The 13,645-nt window shown below is 38.1% G+C and overlaps 2 protein-coding genes across 4 annotated transcripts; one reads left to right on the top strand and one right to left on the bottom strand.

Annotated features, from left to right (window-relative positions):
* The first annotated feature begins 1,350 nt into the window (after nt 1-1,350).
* Nucleotides 1,351-7,353, top strand: LOC138049149 (RAC-gamma serine/threonine-protein kinase-like). Its single transcript, XM_068898420.1, has 4 exons — nt 1,351-1,404; nt 4,656-4,845; nt 5,161-5,260; nt 5,727-7,353. Exons 2-4 carry the CDS (start codon nt 4,747-4,749, stop codon nt 5,780-5,782), a joined length of 255 nt encoding a protein of 84 aa, XP_068754521.1. The 5' UTR covers nt 1,351-1,404; nt 4,656-4,746; the 3' UTR covers nt 5,783-7,353.
* Nucleotides 7,354-7,539: 186 nt separating this feature from the next.
* On the bottom strand, nt 7,540-9,192 carry LOC138013437 (arginine-hydroxylase NDUFAF5, mitochondrial-like). Of its 3 annotated transcripts, none has more exons than XM_068883445.1 (4): nt 9,107-9,192; nt 8,580-8,724; nt 8,261-8,343; nt 7,540-7,906 (listed from the first exon to the last, which is right to left on the bottom strand). In XM_068883445.1, the coding sequence occupies exons 1-4, from the start codon at nt 9,158-9,160 to the stop codon at nt 7,832-7,834; spliced, it is 357 nt and encodes a 118-aa protein (XP_068739546.1). In that variant the 5' UTR covers nt 9,161-9,192; the 3' UTR covers nt 7,540-7,831. The 3 variants fall into 3 exon arrangements, 1 of the variants encoding a protein (XP_068739546.1); XR_011131214.1 differs by having other exon boundaries at nt 7,543-7,906; nt 9,147-9,161; XR_011131713.1 differs by lacking the exon at nt 9,107-9,192 and adding an exon at nt 8,864-8,881 and having other exon boundaries at nt 7,543-7,906.
* Between the last annotated feature and the right edge of the window lie 4,453 nt (nt 9,193-13,645).

The raw sequence follows: 13,645 nt of genomic DNA, 5'->3' as shown, positions 1-13,645 counted from the left end.
CCGGTGAGTAAAACGCAAAACAGGGCCATTTTCCATTCGAAAGACATCACTTTTGCCAACAAAAATCGACGATCAGTCAATTGAAAAACAATAAATTGAGAGCTGAACAAGACTCGAACAAACGTCGTTGTGAAATGCGGTAAATCAATTTCACCTGCGGTAAATCAATTTCAAAATGATATAAGGAATATACTCATCCGCAAACAAAACGCCATTTACACCATCTGTAATACTTTGTTGAATATTTAAAAATGATTCTTTTCATGAGTGCGAGAGATTGCAAAGGTGTCTTGGGTATCGGCATTGTGTCCGATTCACGAGACGAAATTTCTCTATTTTTTTTAGGTCCATGCCGCGTTTTTATTCCTTGCTTGGAATTCGTTTTTTTTTTTCAGTAGAACACTCTAAAACTAGATTAACGTTGGAAATTGGGCGGACAGCTAAGACAGTTAATAATGCAGACTGAATGTAAACATGCGATATCGTCACGAGGCCACGAAGGGCAGCTCACCCGTGTCAGATTTCTTGTTGCATTCGAAACACGCTAAAAGCAAGCCATATTATCGCTCATCCACAAACAGGACAAACGCCATATAATAACTCCAAACCCAAAATGAATTTATCACGCTGATCTTTCGTTCCATTCTCGGTAGCCTGACAAATGACACGTTCATCTTCAGTATCTGTCTCGCTCGGTCACGCTAAATTTTGGCCTTATTACCGCTCAGAACATATGTCTCGCTCGATTGCCGTGGCGGGACAAATCTGATTTCTCGCTTTGTCTCGTTCAAGTCACGCCTCAAAAATTACTTTATGGCGAGAATCAGGCCGGATTCTTGCCATGTCAGACTATAAATTTTCGTACGGGGCCCTGTCCTAGTGCTAGGGTTATCCTACCTGCCTTTAAACAGGACCGTAATTTCGAAAAAGAGAAAAACAAACTCTACTTTTCACAAAGACAAGGTCGGGTGCTCGGAAAAAGAAACTTGGATTTTAAAACACAAGAAAACGAAGTACGATTTGAGAAAACAAAAAACCATGATGTCCCTTAAGAGCTTTCATACCTTCGGTAGGTTCCTTAATTGTTTTTTTACTAATTTCCACGCTAAATGAAGTACATATGCCGGTCATTCGAAAATAACAGTACAGCGGAATAGCGACAATAATTCAAACAAAGAAAAAATGGGAAAAAAAAAGGACCCCGGGCTTGCGTTTTGGCTACAACCAACAAATATCCGTATGGTAAAGAGCTGTAATATAGTCCCTACTCTCCGGTAGGAAGATTTAATCTGAACTTTCCTCCTTTTGTGTTGTTATTTTGTACAGGAAACGCCTCATTATCTTCTTGTAGTACGCTCTTAAAATCATCTACAACCCAACGACCAAACACGTCCCTGGCATCGAGTAAGTATTTCATCTTTTACATTTTACACCGTGGTGTACAATCATGTATTTGAACAAAGGAAATCCTAATTTTAAGCATGGAAGCTCAGTGTTGATTATTAAAAAAGCCGAGTTATTAGCCATGGTTAGTTCCAGTTGCGTGTTAGCTTCAAAGAAAGGGAAAGAGTGCCTAATATTAAGTGCAAATGAAACAGCACAACAAAATACAGTAAGTCCTTGCTGTCCACATTGCAGTTTTGCAGGGACGTTGGAGAGAAATGTTTCTGTTTTCTTCTTGACAACGGGAAAAAGTTGTTTAACAAATATGGTAGTAGCCAAAACGTGGGGCCAGGGTCGGGGTGTCTCGTTATTCTCTTGCACAAAGAATGTTCGGCACCTTTCCTTCATTTATTGTGGCAATCAGTCAAAAAAATAAGGAACATACTGAAGGTGCAAAAGGGACATCTTAGTTTGTTTTTCCAAATTAAGAGAATTTCCGACTTGAATTGGAGTTTTTGTGGGGAATATACGCTAACTCCTAGAGACACTGGAGACTCGCTGAGCTCCACATTTTAAAACCACATTTTAATGTTTAGTTTGTAAAAACTTTGCGCGCAATACAGTTCCACTATGGTCGTCATGCAACATTCTCATTTGCTTGTTTTCACAAAATTGTTCTAAATGTTGTATCGTAAAATTGGATTCGATCCCATGACGTCGGAATAGAGTTGGCTGGCAACTTCCTGTACCACTCTGACTTTAGTACAAACTGTTTGTAAGGAAAGTCAGACAACAAGATCGAAAACAACACGAACAAACAAGCAAATGAGAATGTTGCGTGACTGCATGACGACCATCGTAGAACTGTGATTCTGTTTGTTTTTTTTTTTATGAAGTAAACATTACAGTGCCATTTTTTAAAATGTGGAGCTGAACGAGACCCCAGTGTCTCCAGCACTTGCATACTATTCCATAATTTCCAATTTCAGCAATCTCTCAAATTGCTGTTACACCCTTTTTACAATTAGGGAGGGTAGGCTAAGTGCAAGGGTTATTGTAGCAAGAGGGTTACTTTAGTTGGCTAGCACTTACACATTTCTTCTTCTTTATCAACGTGTTTACAAGGCAGCTAGGGTTACCCTGGCGCTAGGGTAGCCCTGTGTGAGTGCTAGGGTCACCCTACCTGCCTTTAAACAGGGCCGTAATTTGGAAAAAGAGAAAAACAAACTCCACTTTTCACAAAGACAAGGTCAGGTGCTCGGTAAAAGAAACTTGGATTTTAAAACACAAGAAAACGAAGTACGATTCAAGAGAAGACAAAAAAACCATGATGTCCCTTAAGAGCTTTCATACCTTCGGTAGGTTCCTTAACTTTTTTTTACTAATATCCACCCTAAATGAAGGACAGATGCCGGTCATTCGAAAATAACAGTACAGCAGAATAGCGACAAAAATTCAAACAAAAAAAAAAAATGGGGGAAAAAAAGGACCCCGGGCCCGCGTTTTGGCTACAACTAACAAATATCCGGACGGTAAAGAGCTCTAATATAGTCTCGCTACCCTCCGGTAGAAAGATTAGATAAGAACTTTTCTCCTTTGTTGTTATTTTTTACAGGAAACGCCTTATTGTCTCCTTGCAGTACGCTCTTAGAATCATCTACAACCCAACGACCAAACACGTCCCTGCCATCGAGTAAGTATTTCATCTTTTACATTTTACACCGTGGTGTACAATCATGTATTTGAACAAAGGAAATCCTAATTTTAGGCATGGAAGCTCAGTGTTGATTATTAAAAAAGCCGCGTTATTAGCTATCGTAACTCCCGGTTGCGTGTTAGCTTGAAAGAGAGGAAAAGAGTGCCTAATATTAAGTGCAGATGAACCAGCACAAAAAAATACCGTGAGTCCTCGCTGTCCACATTGCAGTTTTGCAGGGACGTTGGAGAGAAATGTTTCTGATTTCTTCTTGACAACGGGAAAACGTTGTTTAACAAATATGGTAGTAGCCAAAACGTGGGGCCAGGGTCGGGGTGTGTCGTTATTCTCTTGCACAAAGAATGTTCGCCACCTTTCTTTCATTTATTGTGACAATCAGTCAAAAAATAAGGAACATACTAAAGTTCCAAAACGGACATCTTAGTTTGTTTTTCCAAATTAAGAGAATTTCCGACTTGAATTGGAGTTTTTGTGGGGAATATATGCTAACTCCTAGAGACACTGGAGACTCGCGGAGCTCCACATTTTAATGTTTAGTATGTAAAAACTTTGCGCGCAATACAGTTCCACTATGGTCGTCATGCAACATTCTCATTTGCTTGTTTTCACAAAACTGTTCTAAATGTTGTGTTTTTTATCGTAAAATTGGATTCGATCCCATGACATCGGAATAGAGTTGGCTGGCAACTTCCTGTACCACTCTGACTTTAGTACAAACTGTTTGAAAGGAAAGTCAGAGAACAAGATCGAAAACAGCAGGAACAAACAAGCAAATGAGAATGTTGCGTGACTGCGTGACAACCATCGCAGAACTGTGATTATGGTGTTTTATTTTTTTACGAAGGAAACATTATAGTGCCATTTTTTAAAGTGTGGAGCTGAGCGAGACCCCAGTGTCTCCAGCACTTGCATACTATTCCATAATTTCCAATTTCAGCAATTTCTCAAATTGCTGTTACACCCTTTTTAAAATTAGGGAGGGTAGGCTAAGTGCAAGGGTTACCGTAGCAAGAGGGTTACTTTAGTTGGCTAGCACTTACACATTTCTTCTTCTTTATCAACGTGTTTACAAGGCAGCTAGGGTTACCATGGCGCTAGGGTAGCCCTGTCTGAGTTCTAGGGTTACCCTACCTGCCTTTAAACAGGGCCGTAATTTCGAAAAAGAGAAAAACAAACTCCACTTTTCAAAAAGACAAGGTCAGGTGCTCGGAAAAAGAAACTTGGATTTTAAAACACAAGAAAACGAAGTACGATTTGAGAAAACAAAAAACCATGATGTCCCTTAAGAGCTTTCATACCTTCGGTAGGTTCCTTAATTGTTTTTTTACTAATTTCCACGCTAAATGAAGTACAGATGCCGGTCATTCGAAAATAACAGTACAGCAGAATAGCGACAAAAATTCAAACAAATGGGGAAAAAAAAGGACTCCGGGCCCGCGTTTTGGCTACAACCAACAAATATCCGGACGGTAAAGAGCTCTAATATAGTCTCACTACCCTCCGGTAGGAAGATTTGATCTGAACTTTTGTCCTTTTTTGTTGTTATTTTTTACAGGAAACGCCTCATTGTCTCCTTGCAGTACGCTCTTAGAATCATCTACAACCCAGCGACCAAACACGTCCCTGGCATCGAGTAATTTTTTGTAATGTGCTGCAGGCTTGGTGGAAGTCCTGATGATGCAAAGGAAGTCATGAATCATCAATTCTTTCACACAATTAATTGGGATGATATCTTTCATAAAAGGGTAAGAAACATTATAATCTCAAGTCTTTTGGATTAACTTGTTTGTTTTGGAAAAAATTCTGCAAGATTTTGTCGACAGAGAGAGTTTGTGCTAAATCTGCTAATTGCATTGTTAGGTTTGATAAAGCTTCTACATTTAACATGTATGTGCTAATGATATTAAGTTTAACCACTTGATCCCTGGGAGTGAGGCGTAACAGATTTCACTTGTCTAACGCCAGATAATTTTACTTGTCAACGGGAGTATCTCAGGGAGTTTTAAGTTTATGGGAGTAGAAATTGCATTTACATTAATTTAGTGTACATTACTTTGCAGATAAAGCCTCCTTTTAAACCAGTGGTCAAGTCTGAAACAGATGTGTCCAACTTTGATGAAGACTTCACCAATGAGCCAGTTGATTTATCGCCACCAGAAGGTAAGTATTATTATTGTTCTTGTGTGAGATTCTCACACTGACTGTCATCTTAGGCCAATTTCAAGCAAAAAAGAAATATTTTAAAACAGTTTTTACGGTTGATCCATGTTTATTTTTTGATATCTTGCCAAGAATGCTGAAAGTAGCATTTCTGAGCTTCAAGATTTCAAAATTTTCTGGCGGAGAATTCCCCCAGAACACCCTACAAGTTAGTGTCTCCGGCGCTTGCTTGTTAGCTCCCCCCCCCCCCCCACTCCTCCCCCAATGCAAAATTCGTTCTGCCATCCCTGGGTCAACTGGTGAAGGCAGGTTCATTTGCAAAGCTTGTAAGTTCTTGGTCTTAGAAATAAAAGTAGAAGTGAATTGGCTTAGGGTAGTTAATTTTCATGTAAATTGGCCATTCTGAAACTACCATTTTATTAACTTATCAACATTAATCATGTCTCTTTAAAAATCTATTTTTTAGGCACCCTGACTGAAATTGCTGAGGAAGATGAAGCAAATTTTCAACAATTTTCTTGAAGACAAATTAATACAAGTTAACTAGGTTGTCTTGAAAAATTAAAAAAACCTCTTTATCATTACAACGATAATTAGGCTGTAAGGTTTGGTGGCAAAACATTTTGCTTCCAAGACTGGGTAGGTAAAAAATATCACCAAACTGTCAGTTCACTTTGTAAAGTATTTTTTCTGGGAGCCTGTTTTGTTGCTGTATCTTAAATCTTTTGCACATTAGTTGGAAAATTGACTGCAACAAGGTTTAATTTCAGTCCAATCTCACAGTGAATGGTAAAGAGTAAAAGCTATTACGGAAACTATTGCTCAGTGGCCTTCATTAAAAGGATGACTCTTCGTAAAATCAATACTCAGAACCACTGAGTTTTTGTGGAATCTCTGTATCGGGAAATGGGAAAGTGCTGCACAGTACATATAGCTTTTATTTCAATGGTCACACTTGCATCCATAGATTCAAAAGTTGAAATCAATATGTACTGAGAAATCAATGGATTCATGACTTGTGATAAACTGCTATAATTTGCACTTTCATGATAAAAAGAATAAGGTTGTGGGTATTTGCACAACATCCATTTGCTTCTGTGCAAGGTTGCACAAGTTACATGTATTCCCTGGGTGGTTAGATTATTTTGATATTTAATTGTTTTAGCTTCATCCCAAAGGTCTACTTTTTTAAAGGGAACCTCCAGTAAAACAACAAAAGAACTTCAATTACAGAACATAATGTTTACAATATTAAAATTTTTCAAATGAAAGCGTTTATATCCGAAAACACAAAAAGAACTTCAAATTACTTGTTTTGGCTTTCAAATTTCCTGGGCGCCGCCATCTTGAATAATTGTGATGTGTCGTGCTTCCCTTTTGTTCCAGAACACGACACAACACGTCACAATTATTATTCAAGATGGCAGCAACCGGGGAATTTGAAAGCCAAAAACAAGCTTTTTTGAAATCCATTTGTTTTTTTCTGTGGAAGTTCCCTTTACGACACTGTGGAATAAGGACTTTTTGTGATGGATTTCAAGTGTTTCACCGGGTTTTTGACTTTTTTTTGCCCAAAAATTCAAAAGAAATGCTTGCTACATACACTGTAGAACAGAAAAGTGTGAATACACTGTACCATTATTAATTTCGTTTTATTGATTGGTAAATTTTTCAGTTGTTGAATAGGCAAATACTCTGAAATAGAGCTATGCTTTAGTTTAATAATTGTTTCTTCTACAAATTAAAACCAGTACAATAGAGAAAACCAAAAAAGAAATGAGAGAGCCATTCACTGGAAGCTTGATTTAATGAAGAGCAAGGAATTTAGTTCACTGTATTAGGTATTGCTCTAGTTTCCATACATTCTTCTGGTTTAAGAGTAGTAAATCAAGGTTCCACTGTAAATCTTCCAAACTTAACTCTCAATGGTTGAAAGTTCATCCTTTGACATGCAATGCAACACAATTCATAACTTGTGTGACTGTACATAACAAGGAATTTTTTGTTTGCTATCGAGTTAGAATACTATACAATTTTATTTTTGTAATCAAAACTTTGAATAAAATAAACTTAACTATATTAGCTTGTACAAAGATGTTCTCTTCCTTTTGTTTGTGTTGAATTACTTATGCAAATTTTCCTGATAGTAATCCTTAGGCTCATACAAGTTATTTTGTTCAAGTTATTTTGTTCAAGACACAAAAAACACTGTATACGGTATGTTGTACTCTTACGTTTATGTTGCCAAAATCCTAACGTTTCTCAACTTACTTTTCCTTTGAAACAAAAAGGGAATAGCTTGCATGTAAACCATTCCTTACTTCTGGCTTTCTTCTTCAAAAATCAATATTCATTTTGACACTAAGCACCTCGACACTAAGATTTATTTAATAGCTTATAATTTGTCCTCCGTGTTTATGTCATAAGCTTCCCCAAATGTGTCTTCCATCCAAAGCTTTTTAAGCAAAGTGTGACCACAGGTCACTTACATGTCGTGGTAAGGCTGTGCAGTGTATTGCTGCTGTTATGATATCTGCTTTGGGATCAACACACAGTCTGATAAGGAAATGTTCACTTCTTCGATTTATTTAAACTGGATATGTCGCCAAAGCTTGCTGTAGCAGAACCACGTGGGGCTGCTCGTTGCTGAAAACAGAAATTGTCTAAACTCAAAAGTACTCAACATGACATACAAAATACAAAGTGCTACATTATAGTAGCATTGTTACCCAAACAAAAAACGTCAACCAATTTGGCTTCTATGTGGTATAGCATGTTGTGGTGCCCCAAGCAATCTGGCATGACAATCTTGCGTGACATTATATTCTTTGAGGTGGGGGGGGGGGGGTGGGTTTGCCTACTGCTCCCCCCAGCCGAAATACCAACTCAACAACATGTCTCAATCGAGGGGAGAAATTCCTCCCTCTAAGAATATAACGTCACACCAGATTGCCTCACTCCAGGGGTACAGTTCTCTACTGGTAATTGAATATATCTTACTTGAGATTCATGAGGCTTCCATCCAATCATATAAAGCACAAAGAAGGTGGCTGGAATACCACCTCCTTCCAAACCATACATCTCTGAAAGGCAATAACAAGATGTCAGTTGAAAGCAATGATGATCAATGCAATACCAATACAACACCCTCAAGGAAAGATCATGGGTTAGTTGAAATTATTTGCTGCAAAAACGTTTTGTGTTTTCTGAATTAAAGTTTAGACCCCCTATCAAAAATCCCTGGATCTACCCAGCATGGGTGCATAAGTGAATGGGTATAATAATAATAGTTATAATAATAATAATAATTGACAAGTACCATTGTAAATAGAGGATGCAGCAGTAATGGTATCCCTGTGCAGTAAAGTCTTCCTGTTCCACGAAGCATTGTTTTCACCCATTCCTTTCAGGTCATGCATGAGCTCAAAAATGCTGGGGTATCCTATTGTTATTTCATCGTAATCCTAACAAATAGAGGAAGTCAGTGTGACCAAAAAACAGATACAGCATTTAATCATTTTGTTCCTTCCATTGAATTGAAATTATAATATAAAATTGTCATTATATTATTAAAAACAAATTGCGATTTTGAGACAGCAATACCACATTATATTGACGGCTAGTTGGGAGAAAATAGCAAGGTCACAAAAATTCGCTGCTTCGAATTTTGTTATCTCGAATTTTCGTTTGGTTACCTCGAAAATTTGCTACTTCGAATTTCACTATCTCGAATTTTCGAGAATGATCGTAAATTTTTCGCTTCAAACCATACGAAAAATCCTTCGAAAATTAGATGACTTTTCGTGAAAAATTCACGAGAACGAAGGACGAATTTCGACGAATTACTTTTGCAATTTTACGGTGCCTGTTTTGGCACGCATCTGACCCGCAACACGCCATGCTAAACAAAAAGTTTGGAGTGTCTCAGTGTGCACAACAAAAGCCACCCTGACATCTCTTGTGCTACTCATTAAAAATGCGCATATACCGTGTTGTATGTCACGCTCAGCGTGCCGTGTCATGCACGCGTGCCCGTGTCATCACCTTTTTGTTGGTTTTCCCGTGGATGGTCACATTTCATCTTTTACATTTTACACCATGGTGTACAATCATGTATTTGAACAAAGGAAATCCTAATTTTAAGCATGGAAGCTCAGTGTTGATTATTAAAAAAAGCCGAGTTATTAGACATGGTTAGTTCCAGTTGCGTGTTAGCTTCAAAGAAAGGGAAAGAGTGCGTAATATTAAGTGCAAATGAAACAGCACAACAAAATACAGTAAGTCCTAGCTGTCTATGTTGCAGTTTTGCAGGGACATTGGAGAGAAATGTTACAGTTTTCTTCTTGACAGTGGGAAAAAGTTGTTTAACAAATATGGTAGTAGCCAAAACGTGAGGTCATTGTCGGGGTGTCTCGTTATTCTCTTGCACAAAGAATGTTCGGCACCTTTCCTTCATTTATTGTGGCAATCAGTCAAAAAAATAAGGAACATATTGAAGGTGCGAAAGGGACATCTTAGTTTGTTTTTCGAAATTAGGAGAATTTCCGACTTAAATTGGAGTTTTTGTGGGGAATGTACGCTTACTCCTAGAGACACTGAAGATTCGCTGAGCTCCACATTTTAAAACCACATTTGAATGTTTAGTTTGTAAAAGAATTCTTCTCAATACTGTTCCACTATGGTTATCATGCAACAGTCTCGTTTGCCTGTTTCCGCAAAATTGTTTTAAATGTTGTGTTTTTTATCGAAGACTTGGATTCGATCCCTTAACGTCTGAATAGAATTGGCTGGCAACTTCCTGTACCACTCTGACCGGGCCAACACTGGGTTGCTGTGGTAAAAATGCCCGAGAGAGAACGTTGTCTATTTTTCGATTCATACCGTCATCGTCCCATGGATTACCATCCGATATTATGGAGCAGTTTACGCTGGCGTCTTTATAACGTGAAATATCATCAACAAGATTTTAGCACTGTGTGTGGTTATTTTTTTTTAAAATTATTTTCTAGATCCGAACGATTAACCAAATTAGATTTCTCTGTACTAGATAAGTATTTAGACGAAGACGATGACAAAGCGAAGAATCATTTTGTACGTGATACGGTTCACGGGTACTATCCAAAAATTTTAAATAACGAAAGACACGAGTACTTGTTATCATAGAAACTACCAAAAAATAGTAGTAATAGTAGTTTGTACGGTGGACTGACATGTTTTAAAAAACTAGCAAAATAAAGACTTCTTTTCGTTTTATAAAACAACGTTGTAAACCCAAGTGTTATCTTGAATGAGATTAAAGAGTAGAACAAAAATGACGACTCATTCGAGTGTTTTGTTTTCGTCACACCAAGTGAAAATGACGAAAAACCCTTAAAGTGCCAGGCGTGTGTAGTCCTACCCAGTATCTTAACGAGGTCAATATTTAAAATAGCGCATTCGAGTTCAAGAGACTTCAACTTCAAATCAAGAAAGATGGAAAGTTTATGGGATGTCCTTCCACCAGAGCTCCAAGAATATATTTTAAGGAAGAAGACGAAGCTAGAGCAAAGGGATAAAAAACAAACCCTGGTAGAGAAGATTAGTGAGTTTATTTCAAATGCTGCCTATTTTAGGAGCCTTTTGTGTACTTTTTACTCTTAGTCATTGCTACTAAAGTACTAACCCATATGCCCAGTAAACTACCCTTACCAATGGCGAGTAGTACAAACAGCTTATCCAACGATAAGCGTACCGGTGCCTACGTTTTGGCCTATTAATTGCCATTCGATTCCATCAACCGAAGATTCTGCACGTACTAAGCGTACTAACTGAGTGTTCTCAAACTCAACCTATATACTAGTGTATGTACGTACTAAGCGTACGAACAACCGATGGAAAAACTCGCCCCAACAATCGCAATCATGAGCACTAGTACTAGCGTACTAACTGAATAGTCTCAAACTCAACCTATATACTAGCGTATGTATGTCCTAACCGTAAGAACAACCGATGGAAAAATTAGCCCCAACAACTGCACTTATGAACACTAGTACTAGCGTAGTAACTGAATAGTCTCAAACTCAACCTATATACTAGCGTACGTATGTACTAAGCGTTCGAACAACCGATGGAAAATCGCCCCAACAATCGGAATCATGAGCACTAGTACTAGCGTACTAACTGAATATTTTCAAACTCAACCTATATAGTAGCGTACGTATGTACTAAGCGTACGAACAACCGATGGAAATTCCAACCAACAATCGCAATCATAAGCACTAGTACTAGCGTACTAACTGAATAGTCTCAAACTCAACCTATATAATAGCGTACGTATGTACTGAGCGTACGAACAACCGATGGAAATTTGACCCAACAATTGCAATCATAAGCACTAATTTTAGGGTACTAACTGAATATTCTCAAACTCAACCTATATACTAGCGTACGTTTGAACTGAGCTTAGAGACAACCGATGGAAATTCGCCGCAACAATCGCAATCATGAGCACTAGTGCCAGCGTACTAACTGAATATTCTCAATCTCAACCTATATACTAGCGTACGTATGTACTAAGCGTACGAACAAGCTATGGAAAAATTCGCCCCAACAATCTTAATCATGAGCACTAGTACTAGTGTACTAACTCAATATTCTCAAACTCAACCTATATACTAGCGTACTTATGTACTAAGTGTACGAATAACCGATGGAAATTCGACCCAACAATCGCAATCTTAAGCACTAGTACTAGCTTAATAACTGAATATTCTCAAACTTAACCTATATAATAGCGTACGAATCTACTAAGCGTAGGAACATCCGATGGAAATTCACCCAACAATCGCAATCATTAGCACTAGTACTAGGAAACTACCTGAATATTCTCAAACTTAACCTATATAATAGCGTACGAATCTACTAAGCGTAGGAACATCCGATGGAAATTCACCCAACAATCGCAATCATTAGCACTAGTACTAGCGTACTAACTGAATATTCTCAAACTCAACCTATATACTAGCGTACGTATATACTAAGCGTTCGAACAACCGATGGAAAAACTCGCCCCAAGAATCGCAATCATGAGCACTAGTACAAGCGTACTAACTGAATATTGTCAAACTCAACCTATATACTAGCGTACGTATAAACTAAGCGTAGGAACAACCGATGGAAAAATTCTCCCCAACAATCGCAATCATGAGCACTTGTACTAGGGTACTAACCGAATATTCTCAAACTCTACTTTTATACTAGCGTATGTACTAAGCGTACGAACAACCGATGAAAAAATTCGCCCCATCAATTGCAATCATGAGCACTAGTACTAGCGTGGTAACTGAAAAGTCTCAAACTCAACCTATATACTAGCGTACTTATGTACTAAGCGTACCAACAACCGATGAAAAAATTCGCACCAACAATCGCAATTAAAAGCACTTGTACTAGCGTAGTAACTGAATAGTCTCAGACTCAACCTATATACTAGTGTACGTATTTACTAATTGTACGAACAACCGATGGAAAAATTCGCCCCAACAATCGAAATTATGAGCACTAGTACTAGCGTACTAATTGAATATTCTGTGAGCACTAGTACTAGTGTACTAACTGAATAGTCTCAAACTCAACCTATATACTAGTGTACGTATGTACTAACCGTACGAACAACCGATGGAAAAACTTGCCCCAACAATCGCAATCATGAGCACTAGTACTAGTGTACTAACTGAGTATTCTCAAACTCAACCTTTATACTAGCGTACCTATGTACTAAGGGTACGAACAACCGCTAAAAAGAATACGCCCCAACAATCGCAATCATGAGCACTAGTACTAAAATACTAACTGAATAGTCTCAAACTTAAAGTATATACTAGCCTACGTATGTACTAAGCGTACGAACAACCGATGGAAAAACTCGCCCTAATAATCGCAATCATGACCACTAGTACTAGCGTACTAACTGAATATTCTCTGAGCACTAGTACTAGCGTACTAACTGAATATTCTCAAACTCAACCTATATACTAGCGTACGTATATACTAAGCGTACGAACAACCGATGGAAAAATTCGCCCCAACAATCGCAATCATGAGCACTAGTACTAGCGTATTAACTGAATAGTCTCAAACTCAACCTATATACTAGCGTACGTATATACTAAGCGTTCGAACAACCGATGGAAAAACTCGCCCCAAGAATCGCAATCATGAGCACTAGTACAAGCGTACTAACTGAATATTGTCAAACTCAACCTATATACTAGCGTACGTATAAACTAAGCGTAGGAACAACCGATGGAAAAATTCGCCCTTACAATCGCAATCATGAGCACTTGTACTAGGGTACTAACTGAATATTTTCAAACTCCACTTTTATACTAGCGTATGTACTAAGCG

The sequence above is a fragment of the Montipora capricornis genome, chromosome 1 (genome assembly GCF_036669925.1).
Source record: "Montipora capricornis isolate CH-2021 chromosome 1, ASM3666992v2, whole genome shotgun sequence".
NCBI classification, from domain to species: Eukaryota; Metazoa; Cnidaria; class Anthozoa; order Scleractinia; family Acroporidae; genus Montipora; species Montipora capricornis.
Note: the sequence above shows the minus strand (reverse complement) of the source record. Positions and strands in the feature narration are given on the sequence as shown.